Consider the following 27,427-nt stretch of genomic DNA (forward strand, 5'->3'; position numbering starts at 1 on the left):
TGATCTCCTTTTAACAGTAATTTAGGCCCAGCCAGAGCACCTAACTTGAACACAACATGAGAGCATTTGCATTCTGAAAATCTGCAGTCAATACATACTTCCAAGTGCAGGAACAGACACCATACTATAAGATGCCAGAAAAGAGCTTTATACAGTATTTCCTTCTCTGTGGAGCACCTTTATCCTGAAAAGCTTAATGGCTGGCCAGCCTGTCTTGCCAAACAATTATCACTAAGTTCAACTGAACAGCATCTGTTCACTGTCTCTACAAGTTCTCCAGGAAAGGGAAATTCTTTTTTTATACTGTTTCTATTAGTTATGTTTAGTATGCTATTAAAAATAGAAAGTACCCAAACTATTGAAATTCCTAAGGAAATAGTATAGCATTAAAGCTATCAGGCCAATCATGGGAAATGTCACCTCCATATCCCCTCCTCCATCTCTTTCAGATCTATGATTTGATCCAAACTTCTGGGATATTTGATTTGGAAGGTAAATTTTGTGGGTGCAGCATGAGAATATTTGGCAAAAGGTTTAATTTAGCAAAATTCCAAATACACTTGTCCCTTCATATTCACTAGGGTTAGGGGTACAAGACCCCCATGAATATGGAAAAACCACAAATAACAAAAACACCATGTTTTGACCTGAGAGGACATCTCTCTAGGAATCTAGGTCCTCTAGTGCAACTCTGTGATCAACGTCAGACAGACAGTGACCACAGAACTGCACTGGAGGAGTTACAAATGCCTAGTAGAGTATTCTGTCTAGGAATCCCTAGGTCCTTCAGTGCAACTTTTAGTTAAAGTTGACCATAGAGTTGAACTGGAAGACCTAGATATTCCTAGAAAGGACATATTAATCAAATCTGTGAATAATCAAATCCGCAAATATCAAAGCTGCAAATATGGAGGGATGAATGTAGTGATGGAGGTAGGTGCCAAAACAATTAATCAGAAAGATGTTCCAAGCCCACAGAAAGCTGTCAAAAACAGGTATTTGGTATACTAGTAGGCCAACTCAGTTCTGATCTATGAAGCCATGGTTCTGTCTTTCTAAGTGATGACTGCTAATTGTGAGGAAGAGATGAAGCTTATTTATTTATTTTATTATATTATATTAATTTGTATCCAGTTTTTCTCCTAAAATTGGTACCCAAAATGGTTTACTTTGGAGACCCAAATTAATAAGAAGTACAGTGGTACCTCGGGATACGAAATACCCAGGTTACGAATTTTTCGGGATACGAAAAAATCCCATAGGGAATTATTGTTTCAGGTTACGAAAGTTTTTTCGGGTTACGAAAAAACTCCGGCGCTATTTTAAATGGAGCCGCGGCTTTTTCCCCATTAGCGCCTATGGCATTTCGGCTTACGAAGGCTTTTCGGGTTACGAAAGCGGCCGCGGAACGAATTATTTTCGTAACCCGAGGCACCACTGTACACAGTTCAATGCTGGAGATATTTCAGATTAAGACTGATCCCTGACTGAGCTTGAAAGATAAAAGTAGCTTACCATAGTGAGTGTCATACGGTCAATCTCATGTTTGTCCTTAGTCTTGTGTTGCCGAAAGGGGCTATGCCTGATATAAGAGAAAGGGAAGTGTCAAAGATGCCCATCTCATATGCACCCTCTCAAAAGTTCTCTTTCAGTTGCTATTCTCTTGCCTCCTTGAAGTGGCAACTCCTCAAAGCCAGTATCCTCTTAATCCCCTTCAACCACAGGCTTCGCTGCTAGCCGTTATCTCTACAACCCTCCCTCCCAGGAGCACTTCTCCACTTTAGACTTTCTCCCATGTTACCTACTTACCCCCTCAGTAGTTTGAACAGCATGCAGCCAAGAGAGAACCAGTCGGCACTGCTATCATAAGCCACGCCCTTCTGAAGCACCTCTGGTGCCATGTACCCATGTGTGCCCCTGCAGAGAATGGAATAAAGTAAGGGTTAGGGAGAAAACAGCACGAGGGTTGGTGGCTTCCAACACAATAAAAAACAGGTCTTAACCCATTCATGTGGCAGAAATTTTCAAACTGAAATTTCTGCAATTGAGGACACATGTAGCTTGCAAGCAGAGATGGGTACTAATTCTTTTTGCACTGTACCTTGTAACTCTAATTACAAACAGCACAACTTTTCACCCATGAAACCCTAAATGGAAGCTGCCTCAACATCCATTTAAGGGGCACACATCCCTTGAAATACCATTAGTTCTCAACAGGGCCCCCTGAACAAAACAGATGGTTACTCTATCTTGGGAATAAATATATTTATCAAAGATAGAGGAATAGAATCACCTTGCCTTATCCAACCCAACATCCCAAACAGGGCCCTTTGCACAGAGATCTACACATGGAAAAGCCACAGGATGAAGCATATCCTATCTTTGTAGGGTATATATTATGTTTCTGGACCTCTAGGCATGGAGACCATGGAACAGACGTTAAATTCCAGCACATGAATTCCAGGCCTGAAGCAAGTGTGATAGAGCAATATCTGTCTCCAGCACATATTGGAACAAAAACCTAATTACTCTAGGAAAACTGATGATTCCGGAGAAGTGGGGGAAAAAGAAAAAATGTTCATGTACTATCTGTCCCAATACTCCTGGCAGGGGATTAGTCATGGGAAGGAAAAAGCACAGGTAGTGGTTGAGGGACCAGTTCTTTTCCAAATAGGAGACAATTAGAGCTCTAAAATCTGGAGAGGGCTTTCTCTCGACCCCAGGTTCATTTGGTGGGAACAAGGGAGAGGGTCTTCTCTGTGTTGTTGTTGTTGCATACCTTCAAGTTGTTTCCAACTTATGGCAATCCTAAGGTGGATATATAAGGTATCGTGGGGTTTCCTTGGCAAATTTCTTCAAGAGTGGGTTTGCCATTGCCATCCTCTGAGGCTGAGAGTGGGTTTCGTGGCTCAGTAGATTTGAACCCTGGTCTCCAGAATCATATTCCAACACTCAAACTACTACAGCATGCTGGCTCTCCATCTCAATGGCTGTTACTAAGCTTTAGAATCCCCTTAATAAGAAGGCCAGATGGTCCCATTCTTGCTCTCCTGTTAGCAAGGTAACACAATTTTATGCCATCAGGCTTTTAAAAATTGTCTGGAACAAGCTTTCAATGCTGTGTGGTGATGTTTTAAAGGTTTTTACATAGCTTTTTAATAAATTTTAATATTTTAATGTTTATGTTTTAACTTTATAAATGGCTTAACTGTTTTAATAACTTTATATATTTAATTTTATTAAAGCTTTTATATAGTTTTTAATCTGTATTGTTTTTAAATATGTTATTAGCCACCTGGAGACCCATTATTTGGAGGAAGGCATTATAAATGAATAAAATAACAACAGCAACAATAATACTCACACACTGGCATGGGGTTTCTTCTTGGAGAAGTCACAGGCAAGACCCAGATCTGAGATGCGGACATGGCCAAATTCATCCAGCAAAATATTAGCAGGCTGCAGGGACAAGAGAGGCAAGAAACAAAAATTATAGTGAAAGTGGTACTGGGATTGGGAGGAGAACATGTAAGCACTGCCTACTCAACCCTTCCTCCATTAAATTGTTTCTTGGGCCTTTGCAACCTGGGGCAATCAAACAAGGAAAATCTGAAGAATTCAGCTCATGCTTTAAAACATGCTTTTGAGATTGTGATACAGCCCCCATTCAGGTGTTGTCTTTTTTCACATTGGCAGAATCAAGTAAAGAACTATGCCAGAGGGATTATCACTGGCACTTCATTTTGCTGTCATTATTAGGACTCCAAAAGTTGAATGGCAAATGTCTAAAGCAGGGAGCCTCTATCTCTGAGCAGCTCCTGAAGTAATTTAAAACTGTGAGTAGTCTCCCTAAGTAGAGGAGGCTCCACACCTCAGAGTTCGGTTCTCACAGTGAAAGACTGAGAAAGAGGGAGGGCCTGACATGCTGGTAGGGGCATGGCTTACTAGCATCCCTTCTCAACTTGCACACAATTTTACTCAAGTCAGGGACATAGCCAGGATTTTAGGAAGGGGGGGTCCAGACAAAGTGCCACCATTATAATGGGGCTTGAGTGCGGCGGTGCAGCAGCACGCACCATTCATTTTTCTAACGGAAGGGGGGTCCGGACCCCAAGACCCCCCCCCTTGGCTACGTCCCTGCTCAAGTGAAGAAAGAGAACACCTGAATAGGGTTATACAAATCAAGCAAAACAGCCTGATTCCATTCCACTTTATAACAAGCGACAACTATGATTCAAAGAGTGGGTGTCAAACAGCTTAATAAGCCACAGTAACATTTTGTGTAATAGTGCACTTCATTGGGGAATATGAGGAAAATGTTCTGCAACCCGTGGCAAAACCATATGCACCTGTAGCTTCAAGCCTCCATTTTCTGAAGAAGCAGATGATAGAACTTTGATTCTTATATCCTTCAAAGGATAATACTGCCACCCAAACAAGTCATGGCATGCCTCATAATATAGGCTTCTAAAGAGAAGGGAGACGGCACGGCTCTGTATAAGACACTCTCACCATGATGTTTGAATTAACTGTAAAACTATCTTTTCTCTGTGGGTGGGGTGTGATGTTGAAGGCTCCCTATGCTGAAACACTAGGAGACTTCCTTTCCAGGAAAAGATTACAGTGACAGCGTGGGGTTGGCTGCAGTGAGCCTGGGTTAGGTCTGGTTAGGCTGGAGGAGATGCCCATGCTCACCTTGAGGTCACGATACACCACAAAGCGGTTGTGCATGTGCTCCAGCCCCAGGATGATTTCTGCTGCGTAGAAACGCATTTCAGTCTCAGAGAAAACCCCATGCTGAGAGAGGTGATAATGCAGGTCACCTCCTGAAAGAAGCAGAAAAGAGACCATGTGATGCAAACAACTTGGGCATAATCAGAGGTAAAGAGTAGAGAGACGACAATGGAAGCTAGGATATTGCTAGAGAAGGACATGAAGGAGGAAGAGGAGGAAGAACAGGAGGAGGAGGAGGAGAAGGGAGCACCTACAGGTAGGGTTCTGGCTCTCACCATTCATAAGGTCCAGGATGAAGCTGAGCTTGTCAGGTGTTTGGAAGGCATAGGACATGCACACGATGAAGGGGCAATCCTGGTAGAGACATGAGGAACAATGTCACAACAGAAAAAAAGGGGGGAATGAATCACAAAGTAGGCATGTGCAAACATGTGAATGCTTTTCCTGTTACATGTTATGTGCCATCTCTGCTCACACCCATATCCCACTTTGCCTACTGCCTATTCTACACTGCCTATTCATATCCTTGCTGCTTATCCTAGACTTCCCTTCTTCAGTCTCCAATACACCCTAGCACATACTGGCTATGTACCACATTCTCCTACACACACACATTTGGCAAGCATGAGAGATAGGGTTGTGCAACATCACTCAGCCTCTTGCCTCACACATGAATGCTGCCTCTTTCACTTGCTGTCTCGTCCCATAACCCCTCACTCCCATTCTGTCATTTCTGCAGCCTGCTTTGCACCAACTCCTACACAACCATCACACAATCTTCCTGCTTCTCTCTCTCCCTCTCTGTAAGACAGACAGACACACACACACGTCATGAACACCCACAGTGGGTTTCCACCTCCCTTTGTGCAGATTACACATCAAGCCACCTTCCTGCTCTCCCCTCCTCTGTGTACTTCATGTACTTCTGATGCCCTGCTCCTGCCTTCACTCTCACTGTACTGCCTCTCCCCCCTTTCTTGCGCATAATATTCACTGTGCTGCCTACACACATCCCAGCCCTGCTGCTAGTTTACTGCAGGCATCACACACCCAGCCACATGCTCTGTGCCACCTCTTCCTTCTCAGTGCACACACTGTCCTCTCTCTGAATGGGTTGACATATTCCCCAAAACACCTTCCGTGTCTCTACTGGCATTAGTCAAAGTTTGGCTGCCAGTAAAATGCATCTGTATTGCTTGTGTATTTTGCTACCTTTCTGGTTTTTTTTATTTTCTCCAACTCCAGCTTCTTAGGACAGCCAAACTCACCCCAGTGCTGACAAGCGATAGCATGATGCGCTCATTTAGAGCCAGTGTCTCCCCCTGCTTCATTTTAATTCGCTTCTTATCCAGACACTTCATGGCATACCTGTTGAGAAAAAGAAGAGTCAACAGCCTGCTGTTATATTCCTCCTATGTCTCACTAGTGATGTCACTATGTTAGAAATCATCTTTGCTGGCACCACTTCACACAGAAGTTGAATATCCAGTTCATCTATTTCCACTGTGCAGCTTCAGAATAACACAGCACACCTCTATCTGCCTGAACAGAATCTTGAACCCCCTGCTATGACCACAGCAGATTTCTCCAAACCCTTACATTTTTCAAGTTAAAAATCTCTATGGTGGCTTCTGTGGTTTTCTGAGCTCCTCATTTACCTCCCTAGCATCTGTAAACTGTCTGTCCTGCTAATGACTGGATTAAATCAGATTTATCCTTACTGGTAAATTTTCCTGCCAGCTAGTTATCAGGATGTGAAAGGTCAGAGTTTCACTCTTCATTGTATTTGTCTTAGCAGAACAGCAGCTTGGATGAATTAATTTGGAGAAGGTCTGGACCACATTATTAACCCACCCCATAGCAGAGGAACTGCAGGGTAAAGTCAAGTCCATGGCTGACATGCCATGATATAACCATTGTGTAGATTAGTCAAGATATCACCGAGGTGCAATTACGCTTCTCCACATACAAGTATTCTCTTTTCCTACAGCACTCTCTTCGCTGTTTCCAGCCCTTTTTAGTTTGTGGTGACTGGACAAGAATTATGTGGTTACTGAAAAGAAAATGAAATCCTGGGCCCACAGTGGGTGAAGGATTGCCTTTTTCCACACATATCTGCCTGAAAATTAAGATCTTTGAGGGAGGGCTTTCTGGTGATTACTTGAGAGAGTGCCTCTTTGGTGGCGACATCCTAATTATGTAATACAGCAATAGCAAGTACATTTCTATACTGTTTATCAATGAACTAGCACCCCCTAAGTGGTTTACAACGTGTAAGCCAATTGCCCCCAACAAGCTGGGAAGTCATTTTACCGACCTAGAAAAGGATAGAAGGCTGAGTGGACCTTGGAACCCTCCCCTAACATCAAACATACAATGTTATGGCAGCAGTATAGACATTTAAGCACTGTGCCACTGGGGCTCCTTTTAAATGTGTTTAACTGGTTAATTTCATTTTAGGTACCAGGTGACATTTGTCCTGTCCTCTCAAGATTTTAATGGCATTTGAACTGCTTTTTAAAGTACATCTGTTTCATTTTGGCTCTTGTTTAAAGAGCTCCAGCTTCATTTTATAGACTGCTGCCTGTTACTATTTGTATTTTCTTGTTTTACTATGCTTGATTGTCTGTTGTTTCACTTAGCTCCCAGCTGCCTTTAAATTTTAGTGAATGAATATACTGAGACAATACCACTACACAGGCAGTCATTGTTTTCCCCAACACTTCATACACTTCTTGGAGGACTCTGCACTAGCACTGCCTGCACATTCCCAGAAAACAGTCAAACTGTTAAAATGACTCTGAGAAGCATGCTTGCAGCTGGGTTCAGAGTGATGACAGTGAGGGAGGGGGTGTTTGGTTGCACTGGTTTTCAGGACCAATTGACTGAGAGTTGAACTATTTAGATATAGCCAATCTTCTCTACTTTCAAGAGCCAGTGTGATGTAGTAATCTGAGTGTTGGACTAGGATTCTGAAGACTAGAGTTCAAATCCCTGCTTGGTCACTGAAACCCAGTGGATGGCCTTGGGCATGTTGCACACTCTCAGGCTCAGAGGAAGGCAAAGGCAAAATCCCACTGAACAAATCTTGCCATGAAAACCCCATGATCGGTTTGACTCAGGGTTGCCATAAGTAGGAAATGACTTGTAGGCACACCACCACTTCTACTTTCACTGCAGCTAGGCAGAAAAATGTCTATATAGAGTTATACAGTGGACCCCTTTTATACGCTGGGGTTTGGTTGCAAGATCTCCTGTGGATAACAACATTCATGGATGCTCAAGTCCCATTAAATATAATGACATAGCAAAATGGTGTCCCTTATAAAAAATGGAAAATCAAGGTTTGATATTTGAAATTTATCCTTTTTTTGAATATTTTCAAACCGTGGATGCTTGAATCCGTATATAAAAAATCTGTGTATAAGAAGGGCCGACTGTACGTTGCATAAGAGTATACAGAGTATATTATAATCGGGTCTAAATACAAACAGCCACTACTAGCAAAGGAGAAATAACTACATGTACAGAGATGTCACCCCCCTATTGGAAAATGCTGGCTAATGTGCCATGAGGAAAAGATTTCAGGTACTGAACGTGCTTCCCTGCTGAGCCTCTTCCCGCAGGATTCTCACACAATTTGATCAAGCAATCTTGAACTTTACATTTTGCCCGTGTCTGCTTTCCGGCAGCCGTAGACCTCGCCAAAGCCTCCACGTCCAATGATTCGGTGGACGCTGAAGTCATTCATGGTCAGCTGGGTTCCACAGGTCAGGGCAATTTTTAGAAAACGGGGGGGGGGGGGAGAAAGAGAAAAACAAAAACGTTAACATGCTGTGGGCACTATTTTGTCCTCTAACATAGTAGTAGGAACACAGAGGACAGTTGATGATCTCAAGCTTGCAGGAAGCAGGGCCTAGTATTCCTAGATCTGAATAGACTTTTGGTTGTACGTTCTTCACCTCAAATCACAGTTGTTTGGACCTCCTCTCACACCCTGCTTTTAAATCATAACTCAGGAGTATCTTGCACTGTGTGAAGGCAAAATAGATTTGTCTTAGGACAAGGGTTGTGAAGCTGTGGTCCTCTAGATGTTGTTAGATATCAGTCAGCATGGTCAGTGGGAGTTGTAGTCTGAGAAAATCTGGAAGGCCGCATATTGCCCACTAGGATATTGGATGCTTGGCTGGCTTCACTGTTCAAGCTCTCCTCACTGAAATTCTCAAGCTCACTTATCAAATGATGACCACAGCTAAAACTGTCAGAGCTTTCTGAGGTTGGGGTTAATTTTCTCTCTACCAATGCTCTGCAAACCCTGCACTCTCTGCATGATGAAGCAGACACAGGCAGGTTTATGCTTAGTATCTCTGACAGCTCTTTCCTTATCACCACAAGCCTCAAGAATGCCCTCCCAACCTGAGGCACTCACATGGATATTCAGCTCCACATTCTTCCACTGGCAGAAGCGTGTGAATTTGTCACTAAAACAGAACAGAGTGAGGAAGAATGAGAAAGAACACAGATGTACCCTCTGTCATACATGTGTGTGCAGGTACACACCACACCCCCACCTTCAATCTCCAATGAGTATAGCACTCTTCTCAAAAGCAACTTCATCATACCATTCTGTTAAGCCTTCTCAAGTCTGAAAGTTCCCATTTACAGAGACTCTTTCATCCCAGTATTCTAGATGTGGGCATGGAAGAAATATAATGTAGTGGGTATAGGTGAAGTAAAATGTATTTTTTTAAAAAATGCCACTTGTATATCCCCTTTCCTCCAGTGATTTCAAGGAGGCATATATGCCTCTTCATTAAAAACAGTCCTGTGAGGTTGGTATTTATTTATGGAAGTTTACACAGAAGCCAGTCCCATTATGTTTCACATCACTTATTTCTACACAGGTGTATACAGCATTGCTGCCTTACAGGTAGACCCAAAGGACAGTCACTCAGAAAAAGGAGAGGGAGTCTGTGGGGCACTGTATTCAGTGGGCCTTACTCTCAAGTAAATCTGTAAATTTTAAAACAGTGCTATCTTACTTTATCACCTTCAAAAAAATGTGCCCTTCCCCACAACAAACAGGGAGATGATGTTTGCTTGCCTCTCCGTATGGTTCCTTATACCATTCCCCAGAAATAACTCACTAGTGTTATCTAGACATTTCTATCCCATCATATCAGATATCTCAGCCATGTATTCTGCAAGAAAGCAAGTCACCAACCCATACACGACACTCTCTAAGCTGATAATAAATTCACTTTGCCAAGGATCAGTAGGAATTGAGTAACTCTGAAAATTCATCAAAGTACAAAAAAAAAAGGAAGGGGGGAATGAAACCTGCTGTGTGTGTTGAGGAGAGAGGAACAAACAGTGAAGAAGGGATTAAAGGGGGAAATGAAATGATGTATTTTAAAAAGAGGCATAGCTAAGCTTGCTGGAATCCTGAACCCAACACATTTTGCTTCAAGTCACATTTACAAATAAGGCCACACTTCTCAGCACTCACCTTTCAATGAACTTCTGGAAGACAGTCCCATTCAGACACTGGCAGATCTCTTCAATGTATGGCTGGTGAAAGAGTAGGTGGACAATGATAACATTAACCTGCCCACTCACCTGCCCTGTTTCTCATCAACATGGCTCCATGTCAAAATCCTTTGCCATGCAGATGCATGAGAACATCAACAGCAAGTGCTGTAGCAAACACACACTTGACTGGGGTCCAGTTTCTCTAGTTCTGGTAGTGTGAAAAATGAGGTTTTTCAACTATATTGTAGGTCACTCTTACACACTGGTAAGTATTACCTGTAGTGGCCACAGTTCATGTCCTCATAGATTTCTGCTTTATACCTAGAAGCTAGTTGTAAAAATGCTGGTGATCCCAATCATGGGGCAAACGAGATCTAGACTGGATGAGACCACTCTAGTCTGCGGAGAAGGACTTACCTGGAACAAATCAGGTGGCACTTGCTTTTTACTGAGGCGGCTCTGCACATACTCCGTGGCTGTTTTGGAGAAGGGCTGTGAGATGACATAGAAAAAGAGATGAACCTGGATGTACACCAACTGTCCAACTTTTCCATCCTATTTAAGATATAGCTTCGGGCAGCGAGCAAACATGTCAACAAGGAGGAGAAGAGGAAAAGAGAATTGGACTTCTGGTTGCTCTGCATCTCTTAAAGCAAGTTGTTCTGATACAGAAGTGTGGGTGCACAACCTATGTGACCATGCAGTTGTTTTTGAACTGCACCACCCACTAGCCCTAGCCAGCATGGCAATGGAGTGGTGATGAGAGATGCAGTGTAAGACCTGGAGGTCTACAAGCTACCCCATTTAATAATAATAATAATAATAATAGTAATAATAATAATAATAAATGATAAAATATTTATTTGTATCTCGCCTCTCCCTTTTGAGGATCGAGGCGGGTAACAGCAAGAATTAAATTTATTCTAAAGAAATGGGGAACAACAGTCAATCTACTGTTGCCACTACAGCAAAGCCAGTACACTTCATGATTTGCTATCCTAGGTGGCTGCCTATGACCAGAGCTTGGGGACATTATCTTTTTGGGCTACAATTCCAAAAATCCACTCAGCCAGTATAGCCATTGATTGTACAGGAGGAGACTGTGGAAGTTTTAGACTAAAAAGTAAGCTCTGCCTAACACTTCACCAAGAGTAAGGCCAGCCCTAAACACAAGAAAGAGACACTATCTTCAATGGTAGATGAAAAATAGGGAAAGAGAGCCTGGGATGGGCTGTTCTCAGGGAGTCCTGTGTGCATTTCAGTGGGTACTCACTCAAAAGTATTTATTTATTTATTTAGGTATTTATACCCCGCCCTTCAGCCCTAATGCCTCTCAGAGCGGCTTACAATTATTATTTTTAATCAGACAGTTCCCTGCCCTCAGGCTTACAATCTAAAAGACACAAAACAAAAGGAGAAGGGAATGGTGGAGGGAAAGGGTATGAGGTCCAGTGGTTCTTCCCTCCCTCTGAGATCTGTACCAAGGCAGATGGATTGGAGGGAGGGCTCTTCCTTCTTCCAGGCTAGCCCTGATGGAGCTGGACCTGCCTGGTGAACTCCCTCTCAGGCCGGCGGATGGCAGTTATGGAGGGCAAAGTCTCTTCTTCCAGGCTAGCCCTGATGGAGCTGGACATGCCTGGTGAATTCCCTCTCAGGCCTGTGGTGGTACTTCATGCTGGTGGCCAAAAAAGCCAATGCAGATCTAAGTTGTATCAACAGGAATATAGGCCTGTTACAGACTGCCAAAATAAAGCTGCTTCGGGTCTCTTTGGAGATATGCTATTTAAATGATGCATGGGTCCTAAGAATCCGGAAGCTGCACCAAAGCTGCACTCCAGTGCTTAGGAATGGAGTGTGGCTTTGGTGCGACCTCCGGACTCTTAGGACCCAAGCATCATTTAAATAGCATACCTCCAAAGAGACCCGAAGCAGCTTTATTTTGGCAGTCTGTAACAGGCCATAGTATCCAAATTTAGAGCTAATCTACACCTAAGTGTGTTATGCAAACTGCTGGAGATTTTCGCACATTCACATCGATGATTGTCTTCACTTTCCTGTGCAAATTTTCAGATATTTGCAGCTATTCAACCCCCCCCCACTTCTGAATCCATTTGAACAGACAGGCAGCCATATGTGCAATAATAGACATTTCTGCAGATTGCCACGGATCATCTGATAAAAACTGCTAAGACTTTTTCTGCAGAGTTTAAGAGTCCTCCCCTCCGGCAAAAAGCCCGAACTCCTGCAAATCATCTCATTCTATTTGTCTGGGATTAGGAGTATTTTAATCATGTAGACTAGCCCTGAGAGAAGTTAGAGTACAACTAAATTATGTTTTGGTTAGACCTCAGCTGGAATACTGTGTCAACTCCTGGGCACCACAATTTGAGAAAAGCAGGAAATATGTCCAGAGGAGGGCAACCAAGATGGTAACAGGTTTGGAAACCAAGCTCTATAAGGAATAGCTAATGGAGTCAGGTTTAACTTGAAGGGATGACTAAAACAACCTGAAGGGATACCATGCAGAAGCTTGCCCTCTAGTGCTCCAGAGAGCAGGACACAGAATAAGGAATTTAAACTGCAAGAAAGGGGATTTCATATAAACATTAAGAAGAACTTACTACAAATAAGATCTGCTGAACAATGACTGTCTTGGAGGGCGGTATATTCTCCTTCATTGGAGGTCTTTAAACAGAGATTGTATGACCCTCCTTCAGCAGGAGGGTGGATTAGATGGCCTTTGGGTTCACATCCAACTCTATGATTCTATGGCTAGCTCCTCCCAATCAGTCTGTGTAGAATTATGTTTTCAACAATCCCATTCAAGGTGCTTAAAACATGGTTTTTACATCAGTTGCCAAGAGACTTGTCAGACTCTCCTACATGACAGATAGCATGCAGAACACTCACGTGAGAGCAGGACAACAGCTCCTTCATGATATATGTGTCAAAGATTTGGCGACTCTTAATAGCTCGGTCCTCATCGGAATCCAGCTTCTCATACTTTTTAATCTGGAGAGAATGGACAAAGTCACTTCAAAGGCAAAAGGCAACAGAGTTCTAGTAATGTGATCCTTCCCACAACAGACTCCCTATAGACAAAAGATGTAGCACTGATGTCTTCAGCATCCAAAGAACCTGAAACGTGCGCTTGCAGAAAAGGTTTCAAAATATATTTTCTTAGCATACAGTATTTCCCCCTATAGTTAGAAAGGTACAGATACAGGTAGTGGCGTCAACAAAAATGGCACAGAAGTAATGTGACAGGAACTTGATTTAGACAGTGAGTGAAGGAATTTGATAGCACAATGACAGTTCACAGTAAACCAATTCACTTCTTCTCTTCCTTGATTGTTTTACATCTATTTTTAATTTCTTTTTAAAAATTAAAACAGATGAAGCCCTATATACGTAACACTTTATATTATAAATATATATAAATATATAACACAGGACTCTTGTCTGGCTTTTGGCCCTATAAATCACATATATGAACTTTATAGTCCTCCAGATATCTTCTACCAGCCCCGGCCAGCATCTCCAGGGGTGGCGAGGAATTCTGGGAGCTACAGTTCAACAACTGAAGGAGCACAAAATTCCTATCCCTGAAATAAATTAAATATTTTGGTCATTTTGGGAGATTTTGACAAACCTACTATCTAGGTCACAAATCAGAGATTCTTCACGTACCTCTACTTTCTCAGCTAAACATAAGAAATTGTCTCTCACTTATTTCCCCTTGGGCTTTTCATTCAGCTTCACTGCAGTGAACAAGACTCCACTTATGCAGTCAAACGGACAGATGATGGGTGTGAGAAACCACTGTTGCTTCACACCTCAGAATATGCTAGATATTTAAAAGGTTCACTGAGAACATATAGGTTGGGATCTAACCAATTAAATCTTCTAAGCAACATTCTGCACTGTGCAGAAGATTTAAAACCGTAGGCTCCATCCCCTGTCATGTGAAAGCAACAGGATTTCCTTTCTTCTCTCTACACTTCCAACCTGCTGGAGGAGACCTGAGGAGTTGAAGGTGATGAAAGTGGAGCAGGAGGATCCATTCCATTAACATATGCTCCACTTACCAATGGACAGCACTGGATGCACCACATGTCCATTCCCCATCTCCCTCCTTCTGGAATAGACATGTTTCACTTCTGAAAAGGACTTCTTATCATCTTGAAACTAGTTTGGGTGAAGGGTCTCTCCCCATCCCAAAGGAGGTAACTGAACCCTTTGTGTGCCAGGCCCAAGAAAGAAATCCTGGTTTAAATACACTGGAGGAATAAGAATATACTTGTCTGACAATCAGAGCCTCACCTCTTCATAGAATTCCACCAGTGGTTTGGCTTCTTCCACCTGATTCAAGCAGAAGTCTCGGAACAGCAGGAACCCTAGGAAATACACAACAGTTTTCAACAGCTGGAGACAGACGTTCCTCTACTTCCTTCCTCAAAGTTAGTTAGTTGCTCCAGTCTCTAGATGTGGGGTAGGCAACTTGTCCTGGTTTCACAATCAAACAAAAATAAAACTGGATATTATTTTCTTTCCAATTTCTTTTTTACCCAGCTTTTAGTCTTTCAGAAGTTGGGAATGGGAGAAGTAAAACTGCCATATTTGGGTTCATTTTAAGGTAAAAAGAATAACTTTTTTAAAATGGGAGGGGCTTCTGGGAGCTCAGGAAATGTCCTGGATTGATTCAGGGGTGGCATGTGGAGCTGCACTTTTCCTAACTTTGTTCTAAAACATGGGTAGGGACTTCTTTCAGCCCAAGGGCAACTCTTGGAAAGTGTCAGAGGACCAAACCCCAATCTTGTAGTGGTTTGAGCACTGGAATAGGACTCAGGAAACCAAGGTTTAAATCCTCGCTTGGCAGTGTAAGCCCATTAGATGACCCTGGGCAAGTCAGACTCTCATAGCTTCAGAGAAAGGCAAAGGCAAACTTTCTCTGAACATATCCTGTCTAGATAGGGTTGTCCAGTGATAGGATCACCTTAGGGCCACCATATTTATCATATCTTTTTCTCCTCAACATTTTGTTTATGTTTGCAAAACGCAAAAAGACAGAAGTGCAAGGAAAAAACTGGAGGATTAGAAATGGAAGATCACATCCTCTCAATCCCTTGTAAAATTGTGTGAAAGAGGAAAGGCAACTGCCCAATAAAAGCCTCATCTGGAAGCACTCCAAGTCAAAACCTGGATGTTCCGTGTGTATAAATGTATGTGTGTGTGTTTGTGTGTGTGTGCGCACGCACGCGCGTGCGCGCACACACACACACACTAAGGAAACAGGACACAATGCTGCTGACATGGCAAAGCCACTTTTTTTTCATCTGCAGGTAAACAGACCATAGGAGACAAAAGGCAGAAGCTACAGTCGCTCATTTCCACAACACTTTTTAAAAAGATATATGCAACATTTCAGAGTTGTAACCTGGCAACCCCATAATACAGGATTGTGGCGATGCCCGGCCACATGTGTTTGTCTATGCAGGATCTGGTATTCAAAGACACACTGCCTCCAAATATGGAGGTTTCAGCTTACAGCTGGTGATGGATGTCTCTTCCAACAAACTGTCTTATCTTTTTTTAAAAAAAGCTATCTGAGCTGGTGGCCATTATTACATTTTTAATGGGTAAAGACACTGTGCCTTTAGCAGCAATGTAAGAGGGAAAAATCAATTTATTGGAAGAGATTTTTTTAACCATAACAGATCACCACACTGAAGAAAGTTTCATCTCTTAACTTTTGCCTGTTAAACCACCAATATGGATAATGAGCCTTCATGCAAAACTAGCAACTGCAGACACCTAATTTATTTTTAGAGTCATAAATACACATTTTAATATTCTTCTTGTTTTTCTCAGAATGTACAATAACTTTATAGGCTAATTTAGAAAAACCTAGGATTTCTTATATGCCCACTAAACTTTAAAAACAGGAGAGACTTTTCCTCACCATTTGCTCTTGTCAAGAAAGGCTTCATGTGCTTAATTTTACAAAGCTGAATTAAATGCACAGGAGCAAAGCCAGTAGTAGATTGCTTGGGTTTGCTGTTCCCTCTGTCAAAGCTTGTCTTCACAACTCACACATGCTAGAAAGTTACTGTAACCTAAGCATATTCATGTACAATAAGTGACAGAAGCCTACTTGTTAGTCTTAACAAGTGACTGACCATACCTTCACAGTCTGTCTATATGTACATCTCCTTAAAAAATTATAATGAATGAAGTAGCCTGTCCGTAATCTTAAAACATAGACAATACAGACATTCAAACTACCAACAGCAAGTTATTAAATGAAAAGGGACAGTTGAAGAAAAGTGAACCCCACATTTGGGGGAACAGCTGCTAACTTCTCAGTCATACATAGATGAACTTCCACCTCTCCTCCCTCCCAGGCTGAGGGATGTGGTCCTCAGCATCCACCTCTGTTTGTGGCTAAACGGTTCTTGCTTCGAAACCCTTCCCCCATGTTATGCATGCCCCATGCCCAGGTGAGAGGGGAGAGAAGCAAAGCCAAAGGACAGTTGGGAAAACAGCGGGGAATAAGGAGCATGCTTGGGCTGGGGGTTTAAAAACGGGCCATGTCATGCAGAAACCACAAGTGGGTGTGGGAGGAAGCAAGAGTGTTTCCTGTTGGGGCGGGGAGTAGCAACGGAAAAGGGAAACAGTCTTGCAAGCAGACGCCTGGCACAGTATGGACAACAGACCAGTGTCGCCCAACAAGTCCTTTGCCAGTTTGCCACTCAAGCCTCGCTAACCTGTATTTTCCTCAACTTTTATCTAGCTAGTTCTGTTTGCCACAACCTCCTTTCAGCTATTCCTAACCAGGGCTTCTTGATGATTCTGTTTTCTGATAAAGACAAAGTGGCAGGATGTGGGTGGCTTTTAACCCTTCTTTCCACACAGGTCTTTAACAAACTAACAAACAGAAATTGAGCAGGTGAAGTTTTCTCCATCCTTCAATTTACTAATTTACTGGGGAGTAAAAGCTCCTTCAGTAGCTAAATTATATAGGGCTGAGATTTTTTTTTAAAACTTTTTTTCAATATTGTAGCTGTTTTAAATGTAATACTGGGTGCTGGATTTGAAAACACAATAAAAAATGTCATACCACATACAGTTCTTTCACAAATTTTATATTTTTATCAATTCAGTTGTTATTCAGCTTTGATTAAGTGTGAATATGGATGTTCAAGTTCAATTTCTTTTAGTGCTTTTGAACTTATTTTTGTGTTTCATATCAGAGAACTGAAGTGTTTTGCAAATCTATCAGAAGACTTTAATCCCTTTCTTACTCTTTGCAGGATAATACTTTGCAGGATCATTTCATTCAGTCACATATAACACCACAGAGACATTAAAGTAAGTTATGTGAAAACTGTACATGACAGAGCAAATTTGAGGTCATTTTTGGATTTAGAATGCCAAATTCTTATAAAGCCATCATACATTTAAAAAAAGTTTTTATGACTCTTAACTTTTCACGCTGGTGTTACTTCCGCCCTGTGCATCTGTTAACAGCACAAGAGCCCTACCCTGCCATTCCTACTTCTTAATGAGCTAATGTATTATTAAGAACTGCCCAGAAAGGGAATTTCACCAAATGCAGAATCTCTGCTGCTTACTCTGATGAGAAAAGATACAGATGATGATACAAGAGCCCATGGGAGGGAGGGGATTTATGGTTAAAAAAAAAGTCCCTAAAGCAGGGATGGGGAACGTAGACCCTCCAGATGGTATTAAACTTATTTGCCATAGTCAGCCTGGCTAAAGGTGGGATAGGATGCAAGTAATACTGCATCAACATCTGGAAGGGCCAAAGATGCACCCGTTGCCCCAGAAGGAAAACACCCTCAGGCCTTAATCCAGGGTTGGGGAATGTATGGCTCTCCAAATGCTGCTGGGTCCCACCATCCCTTGCCAATAAATGTGCTGGCTGTGAATGGATCTGAATGGTATTACAGTCAATAACATTTGGGGAACCACATATGCATAGCCACGCCTTAGCCTACTCAGGTGCTTTAAACTATTTTCGTTTCCAATATCCCTTAAGAAAAGAAAATGGTCCCCAGATTACCAATAAAAACAGAACAGGCACTCCCACAGGCTACACAAGAGGAAGCAGAATTTTTTTGCTTACGTTGGCAAATCCTTCCCCAATCCCCCATTTGTCTAGCTCTCACTTCATCTCTTCTAAGGATTTTATGGTTTTACAAAATGTGTTTCGTAAATAAGGTTAACCATACCCAAAGGAGGACAGGTTTCTACAGCTTATTTCAGGCAAGAAAATTCTGATGTTGCACAATGTTTATTACCTTTGCAGAATAATGCCATCAAGGCCAAGGCCACACTGCAGAAAAACTTGGCTTATTGTCGGGGCTTCTAGATCCACAGGGAGGATGAGCTGTCAGCACAACCAGCAGCAGTGTCCATACACTTCTTTGGGTAAGCAGCTTGCATGGCTCAAGATGCTTCCTCTTGTCCTCTTTTACCCATCCACTGACCCCGCCCCCCAAGCCCACACTGGCACGCAGTCCACACACGCAGGGATTTCTCTGGAGTTTCCAGTCTGATTTGGAGCAAATTGGGACTCTATTTACTCCACAGACTTGCCTTGAAGCATGGATTGGACCTGTGTTCTGCCCATCTGGGCCCTGTAAATTGGCTAAACAGGTCAGTATTGGAACAGGGTGGGAACATTTCTTTTCCTCCTTGCGGACACAACCTAAGAGGCCTTGTCTTCCAAAATTCCTTCTTACATACAACTATTAAAGGTACAGAATTACTGCCCCACTCTGCATCTACCAACATAACCAGAAGAGAAAATACCTAACATGTTTCAGAAAATGCTGTGATTCCTTTATCAGGGACAGGCTGCTATTGAGTTTGTGCACTCTGCCAGTGTTTGAGGACTTCTCAAAGGTGGACTGGGTGCACAAACTTATCAGCCTGTCCTTCATTAAAGAATCAGAGTATTTTCTGAAATGCACTGGGCATTTTCAGGTAAGTACAGTTGGCCTTTCTAATACACTGATTTTTTATACACAGATTTAAGCATACACGGTTTGAAAATGTTAAAAAAAAGTATAAATTTCAAATATCAAACGTTGATTTTCCATTTTTTATAAGGGACATCATTTTGCTATGTCATTATATTTAATGGGACTTGAGCATACACGGATTTTGTTATACACGGGGGATCTTGGAACCAAACCCCAGCGTATAACATGGATTTACTGTACAGATATACTGGGGAATGTATTTCTCTCCTGGATTTGTTTGCTTTAAGTACCTATCTTATTTCCCTAACCATTCTTCTTCTTCTTCTTCTTCTTCCTAACCTGGAGGGTCCCTACATCCTTTGAGGAACTGTGTGTAAACCAGTGATCCACAACACAAAGATCTTGTATCTAAAATATGACTTAAAACAACACTCCAATCCCAGTGGGAGAAATGAATAGAATCTTACCTTAAAAAACAAAAGTTTATCGAAAATGTGATAGTTTGCTAAAGTAACCACTTTGCAAGTGGTTGCTTTAGCAATCTATTGATTTTTCGATCAAGTTTATTTTAACAACAACAACAACAACAACAACAACAACAAAACGGAAACAAGCAGCACTGGGGGTGTCTCTGGGGAGGGATGGTACACACCCCTCTGCCATTTGTCCCTCCCTCAGAAAAAGAATCGATTATGATCTGGCGTTCCCACTTATTGGGCATGCTTCAGAATTGATTTTTCTCAACAAAAACCCCCACTTTTAAACTAGTGTCAGGAAACCTCAGGTTATTTGTGTTTGCCGCTTCTTTCCTCCTGGAATCGATCCAATAAGAATCGGAAGCAGTTTCAAATGAGAATGAGGGTCATTTGCCCCGAATCCCGCTTCAGAGGAAACTGCAGTGGGAATGACCACCCCCCCCCCCAGAAATCTTTTTCAGATCAGAAACTGGAATCCAAACAGGAGGTCAAAATCATACATTGAGTAAGTCACCTCCACAACAGATCTGCAGACACTCAGTCCTAAAAGTTTCACAGATACAGTATTTTCTCTCTCTGCTAGGCCCACCAGACCTCAGAAAAGTGTGTCTGTTTGAAGTCATGACCAAGGCAAAGTTCATTTCATACTCACCAATCTTCTGACAAAATATCTTTTCAAAGGTCACTTCACCCCGGTCCTCCAGGTATTTCTGCATAACACTGCGGATACTGTCAGGAGAGAAAGCACAGAATGGAAGTGAGCTTGGGAAGCCCCTTTTTATCTTGACATGTTCATCTCTAGACACATTTTGCTTAAAGACAAGGTAAGGTGGAGCCTAGCCAATTTAGTCTTGTAGATACCACATCAGACTTTGTTATTTTTGCTGCAACACACAGAAAGTGTTGCTCCTCCAAAGGTTGTTCCTTCAAAAGCAGCTTTCTTTAATCTTGTGCCCACTAGGCACTGGGCAACACTAAGATATCATCCACTGATCAGAATGCCTAATGGTTCTGCTGGAGGACAAAAGGAATGAGCCCAACACCTCTAGAAGAAAGCTGCTTTAAAGAATCATTCTCAACTACATCATCAGCAAAAAGCTTGCAGAGGGATTCTAAGAAATACAATTAAAAAAATAACTTCCCCAGAGTCTGGGATATAGCCACTACTGGATATTCTAGACTTCACTCCTCTGGTTTTATAAAGGGTGTTGTTCTTCCCTGAAACTAATTAGAAGCAGAACCAAAAAGATTAAAAGGGCAATCTCTCATCCAAACAGGTAAGAAAAGGGATGTTTGTTTTCAAAAAAGATGCAGCCCAGACATACGATTCTCAGGTCAATAGCTCTTTCTCAAACCTGTGGATGGTGGTACATGATGACTGTTCTTAGTTGGCAGAGCAATTTGTTTGGTTTTTAAAAAGATCTGGCTCTTCTAGATTGACACAAACATCTAGATGATTTGGAACAGAAACCAATTGAAAAAGCTTCAGACCAAAAAAAAAGCAATTAAAAAATTGACCTGAGTAAAAGGAAATGGGAAAACTCCTCACTAGAGTATCAGACAATCCAGTATAGAGGCTAGGGGAGCATATATTGAATCCACTCAGTTTCACTGAAGGTCATGTTTGTTTGCCCCTTCCACTTAGTTTTTGTTTCTAACAGGGCTGGGGAGTAGGAGTAAGGAGTAAAAGGATTTTACGGGAGTAGGATATATTTGTTACTTCTTATTCCTGTTATTATATTGTACATGCAGACAACATTTTTATTTTTATTTTTTATTGAGGAGTATAATAGGAGTAACATTAAGAAACAATATCTTACTCTGGAGTAGGACAAGGAGTAACCCCCAAATCACCACTACTCCCCAATCCTGGTTCCTATCTAATGATCAAGAAAGCAATACATACATACACATATAAAACGCCAAGCAAGAAATATCCTTGGATAGAGAATGAACCTGCAATTTCAAGGTCCAAAAGTACACTGACTAATTTCAAAGATGAGTTGGCAAGACTTCTATCTGGCAGCAGAGAAAACACTATAGACTGTCTGGCTGCAAGATAGAATGCCATGCTGGGTTAATATATGACAAAGAACTGGAACTCAGTTTTGTAGCAGTTTGCTGTGGATTTTTTTCCTGAGATGGGCTATGACCTGATTTCTCTTTTAGATATTAACTGCCTGAACAGCACATATAGCACCCCTGTGGTGAAATTTTCATTCCTCTCCCCCCCTTTGCCCCCATGGCAGATAACATCTTCAAGCGTAAGCACTTGTATCTTAATCATAAGCATAGCAGAAAAGTAGCCTTAGCATATTCTTCATTCAATTCTAATTGCGTTTATTTGAAAATTCCATGGAATTATTTTCAGCTATTTGCTTCTAACACTGTTTACTTATAAGGAAGGTCTACAGACATAAGGAGGATTTGCTCACAATGACGTATGCTTACATTTACAATGCTAGTCCACTTCTAGAGGGAAGCTTTTGTGAAAAGGTCTTGTCAGTTTTTAGAAACTAGCTTATTGGATCACTTGACAAGTGTTGCAAAGTCAACGTTTCTGGCACCTACAAGCCCCCCCCATACACATGCATTGATTGTACAGATCTTTAAATTCACTGAAACAAACATGGAGGGGCAGATGCAGGAAGCACAGTTACTGTGGTACAAATAGTAGTTGTGGTGCTAATCTCCTATGCTTACTGGAATGTCCTGCCTGAGATACTCTGCTACTCTAAGTGGGAGGAACATCATTTTGATGTAATTAGAATCCATTGGTAAAGCTTCCCCTGGGCCATTCAAGCTGCAGGTGTCTTCCTGGGTAAGGGGAGGAGGGATGCACGGTAGTTACATTCTGAATGCTTTCCCATGGGAAATCTCTCCTTAGAAAAAGAGCACAAGATGGCAGCTCTCCCCTCTGACACGCATTCTTCCTTTCTAGTTTTACATACTGGAGAACATTCAAAGGTACAGATCCCTCATATGAAGTAGTATAGTCTGGAATTGGGAGAATACATTATTTGCTTCTGCAGAATGTATAACCAGTTTACCTCACATTCTAGGGATCTTTAAAAAAAAAACAACCCAACAACTTCACATCATCAATTGGGAAACAGAGAGAACAGAAGTTTTGGTCTGGAGACTGTTGCGTCATCTTTAGATTGATGACAGAAAGCTGTTCTTTATTTACTTCTCTGTCCAAAGAGATTTACTGAACAGTAAATATAATATTTTCTGTCTGAGCCTGATTCTGGCTTCTACAGAAGGATATTAAAGATCCTATGCGAGTTTAAGGGTGGGCATACACCACAAGGGGTAAAGCTTTGCCTGACTCAGTGAGACACTTTGCTTCTGTCCACAAAGGGAGGGAAGCCAAAATGAATGGTTTCTTGGATTTTGTCCAGTAGTAAATAACAGGAATCTTTTAGGCCTCAGTAACCCCCTTCTAGGGACTTATGAAACAGAAGGCATTTCTTTAGTACAAAGGAAAAGTGATTTTTAGGGGCTCTGGATCCTCATGCCAATGACCCAGAAGGAAAAGAAGAGTAGGGGGCAGGTGGAGGATGGTTGTATTTCTGGTGTCTGGTGCTGCTATGGGACTGGGATAACGCGTCTCAACTATCTCCATGACAACTCTCTCCAAGGGGCAGGACCAGTTGAATGGTACTATTAATATTATTACATAAAGTGCCTTGTGTAGAAAAAAGACTTAACACTCATTATCTGGCTATTCTTGCAGTGTTCTGGTAAGGTAAGAAAACAGGATCACTATTCCCTTTCTGTGCTGAGCAGGCAGTTGAATTTGCGTCCCCAAGCTTCAAGACAGCTGCTCTGCACCAAAAAAACACAGCTTTATTTAAACTAGGTTTGCAATAAATGTTAAGGAGCCTGTTCACCTCTGATGAATAAGAATACGAATAAGGCAAGCAAGAAAAGAAAGCTTTACAAAATTTAAGCCACAGATTACTAACATATGCTTCTGTGGCTGCCGTCTAGAAAACACACTGTTGTTGGGCTTGTAAATTTTGTGTTAATTACAGGACTGATTTTTGGTCCTTCCAAGGACACTCACTGAAGTTGAAAGGGCAAGCACTGTTTGATAAGGGGCTGATACCCAAGGCTTTAGAGAACTGGTCTTGATGTTCTGATTCCTGTCTCAGTTTCTACTTTAGAAGATAGGATACAAGATTAAGGCAGAAGAGGCCTATGGAGAAAGTCAGCTCCCTTGAGTTCCTCTTACACAGATTCTTAATGAGAGGCAGTTACTACTAAAAATAATCAGCCAGCTGTTGACAATGCTCTTATTCGCTTAAAGGCCATTGGGGAGGAAGTGGGAAGTTGCTTGCAAGTATCCCTGGGCATCTGAGCTGGTTTATTATTTTTTTCATCTTTAGGCTCTTGTGGATTGGAAGACAAGAGAGCCTGACTACAGTACTTCAGGGAACACTAGCTGGCTTCATACCCAATCACAAGGAAAGGAAATGAATGCACAGAAAATATTTTGGTTCCCTTGACAGGAAAAACAACACAGCGTACTGCAGCAAGGCGGAGAGCAAAGACTTCCCTTACCCTTTTTAAAATATCTTCTCCCTCACCCTCTGATGACCCCTCTGCATCTGGATTCTGTCCTCTCATCAATGCCATAACCACACTGGCTGTGATACAATTCCAGCCCCTAAGCAGAACCTACAAGAAAAGGCAAAGCTGTGGAAGATGCAAAAGCCTCAAGATATAGGTTGCTAGAACTCTCATTCTCTGTGACAGCTGCTTATACTGCAGCAGATCCAACAAGTCTACACCCACAGGTGACACCCTTTCCTGGCAGCAGAAAGCCATTTCTTCTTCTGACACTAGCCTGTGACTTTGGAAGGAGAGATTTGAGACACTGCATCACACAAAGGGTCAACCACCAAGATGCTGCAGGAGGAAATGCAGTTTGTCAGAGCTTATGAAAGGAGGCTGATGGGAGGGACTTAGAAGGTGTTCCATAGTGGGAGACAAGGAGGCCTTCCCTTCTTTGACCCCTGATTCTCCTCCACACGAAAGTCAACAACATACCAGACTAAGCTCAAGAAAGATGGACTCAATTCTATCTTAAGCCATGAAACCCACTGAATGATCACTGCTAGTCACAAAGCTTGGCTTAACATAACTCCAGGATTGTTACTATGAAGATAACAAGGGGAGCTAAGTAGGTGGATCTTACATCATTGGAAGAAGTGGGATATTATGCAACAAATAAACAAAGCACTAAGACCACCTCTCAGTTTCACTCATTCCCTTTGTAACAACTATTAGACAGAGCCCTCCAATCCTAATCTTTCATAATAGAGGAAAGGGCAATTGGATGGTTGGAAATCTAGATTCAAATCCTCATTTAGCTACAAATCCCAGTAAGCAATTGTGGCTCAGTTGCTGTGTCTTGATCTAATCTAGTGGTTCTCCACATTTGATTTTCCTAATGTTTTGGACTTCTGTCCCCCAAATCCCTGAACACTAGCTATACTACTTGGTTTTGGCAAGGAAATGAAGTCTAAAGTAGCTGTAGATTCCAAGTCTGAATACTGCTGGTGTAATCTACCTGTAAAAGTGGCTGTGAAGATAAAATGCTACCTTTGAATTACTCAGAGCAGGGTTTGGAAACATATGAACCTCCTGATGTTGTTGGGCTGCAGTTGTACCATCCCTCACTACTGGCTATGCTAGCCAGAGCTGATGGGAGTGCAATCCAACAGCATCTGGACCTTCAATTTCTCTCACCATTTCCTTGGAAGAGAAGTAGGATAAAAATTACACACACACACACACACACAAACACAAATATTACTGCTATTACAGTAATGAACACAGATCTGCTCAGGTTTCTTCTGCAGAAACTCTGTCCTTCTTCTATCATTTCTATTCTAACCAGCTTGAGGATGTCCCTCTATTTCTACTTCAGGTTGGAAAATAACCTTTGGAGAATGGAAGCCTCACTCTAAGCTCCAGTGGTGTGTTCTACACTGAATTCCCTCTACAATATATATATAGGGAAGCCCTTGGATCAACTGCCCACAAATAAAAGGAGAGACTGCTGGGACCATAGTGCTTGTGGCTTCTATACATCATGCCAACCTATGTAATGATGCACTGTGAGTGCTCTGTCTCTGCAAAATACAGCACAGTAATATGTGAATACAGCTGCCTCTGCTGTGCCAAGAGCACAACTTTTATAAGGTGAGCAGAGAAATTAGTACTAAGCAAAACTAAAAAACCAAAATCATCTTCCGAATCTCGCCTTTTAAAAAAAAATTAAAAGGAAATCCCTAGTCCTTCTGATATACAAGAATAAGGTTAAGTGTGGAGCTCTGATCAAACATGACAATGTGGGGTGGAACAAAAGAAGCAAACTGAATATCCAGTGGACTGGGTGGGGGAATTGAATTTCCAGTGATCAAGATGTGGGCTTTAGTACCCTATGGTGTTTTTTACGTCTCCCTATGACTACCCAAAACAGAACAAATTGTGTAAGAAATAAAGTGCATAATTTCTACATTGTACTACAGAACTGGTAATCTTGCCCTATTTCTCATCCAAATCCAGTTTCTTCCATTTTATGACTTCATCTGGGCTGTGCTGGAGGCCTATGCATCTGATTTGTTCAGATGAGGGGAATTAAGTATTCCTTCTACCTCCACTTTATTGTGCTCTCTTCAAGCCCAGTCAATTCAGGCATTTCCTCTGTTTTTATCCTCAATACCTTCCACAATGGAGAGCATTTGGGGAAGGGGCTGTCACACTTTAAAATCCTGCACCAAGATGGGATGAAACAGACTGTATGAATTTCCCCTCACCTACCCCTAAAGGAACTCATTTCCAATTTCATTTTCTAGCTGCTATCTTAAACCTACACTAGCACAGCTCTGTTTTTTATCTTTGACAACCCAATATTATACTCATTAGTCCAGCTGGGAATATTTCAGAATCTCAGTAAACTCTCTGCTGTGACTATGACAAGATCTCCCTGTCGGCTTTTAAATCCCTAGTCTTCTTCCACAGGGCACATCCTTGCTTCCACATTGGCAATCCATTCCTTTGAGTATTTTAAGGTTGTTGTCATTTTTTCCTGATAGGCAAATCTCAAAATTGTCTCCTTCTGAAATGTGATCTACAGGCAAAATTATATCTTATTTCCCCTCCCATGAAACAAAAGTGGCTACTGATTTAGGATAATATAGAAGAGGGCCATCAAAACGTGATAATGGCTGAAGCAATGCTTTGTGAGGAATGGCTGAGGCTCTCTAACTTGGAGGGGGGAATTGATGACAAGATAATGGTGCATAACATTATGCACAGGGAAGAAAGAGAAAGTCAGCAGGGTGCAGTTTTTCTCATCTACTCATGCTAGAAGACAAGGTGAAGTTAAATAGTGGGAAATTTAGCACAAAGAAAAGGCGGCATTTCTTCACAGTGCATAATCAACCTATAGAATTTGCTTCTTCAGCATATACTATAGTAAGGTCTACCAAAGTACAGCTTTAAAAGAGACCAGCCAAATTAATGGAGGATACAACCATCAATGGCTTATAGTCATGACAGCTATATTCTGCCAAGGTAGCATGCCTCTGAATGACTATTGTGGGGATGTTGTGCTGGGCTCCATAAGGTTTGGGTCAGATCCAATACAGCTCTTCT

At 41.9% G+C, this 27,427-nt stretch overlaps 1 protein-coding gene across 1 annotated transcript in view; it reads right to left on the minus strand.

The window, feature by feature from the left end:
* GRK2 (G protein-coupled receptor kinase 2) overlaps positions 1 to 27,427 on the minus strand; it is a 42,516-nt gene that overhangs the window by 12,146 nt on the left and 2,943 nt on the right. Inside the window, exons 2-14 of the mRNA XM_042454082.1 lie at positions 20,406 to 20,482; positions 14,590 to 14,663; positions 13,177 to 13,278; positions 10,684 to 10,758; positions 10,244 to 10,305; positions 9,164 to 9,215; positions 8,400 to 8,491; positions 6,003 to 6,102; positions 5,010 to 5,088; positions 4,696 to 4,826; positions 3,365 to 3,459; positions 1,810 to 1,917; positions 1,516 to 1,582 (exon numbers count right to left, since the gene is read on the minus strand). Of these exons, the coding sequence (XP_042310016.1) occupies positions 1,516 to 1,582; positions 1,810 to 1,917; positions 3,365 to 3,459; positions 4,696 to 4,826; positions 5,010 to 5,088; positions 6,003 to 6,102; positions 8,400 to 8,491; positions 9,164 to 9,215; positions 10,244 to 10,305; positions 10,684 to 10,758; positions 13,177 to 13,278; positions 14,590 to 14,663; positions 20,406 to 20,482 (1,114 nt within the window). The remainder of the gene's footprint in view (positions 1 to 1,515; positions 1,583 to 1,809; positions 1,918 to 3,364; positions 3,460 to 4,695; positions 4,827 to 5,009; positions 5,089 to 6,002; positions 6,103 to 8,399; positions 8,492 to 9,163; positions 9,216 to 10,243; positions 10,306 to 10,683; positions 10,759 to 13,176; positions 13,279 to 14,589; positions 14,664 to 20,405; positions 20,483 to 27,427) is intronic.

The sequence above is a fragment of the Sceloporus undulatus genome, chromosome 1 (assembly GCF_019175285.1).
Source record: "Sceloporus undulatus isolate JIND9_A2432 ecotype Alabama chromosome 1, SceUnd_v1.1, whole genome shotgun sequence".
NCBI classification, from domain to species: domain Eukaryota; kingdom Metazoa; phylum Chordata; class Lepidosauria; order Squamata; family Phrynosomatidae; genus Sceloporus; species Sceloporus undulatus.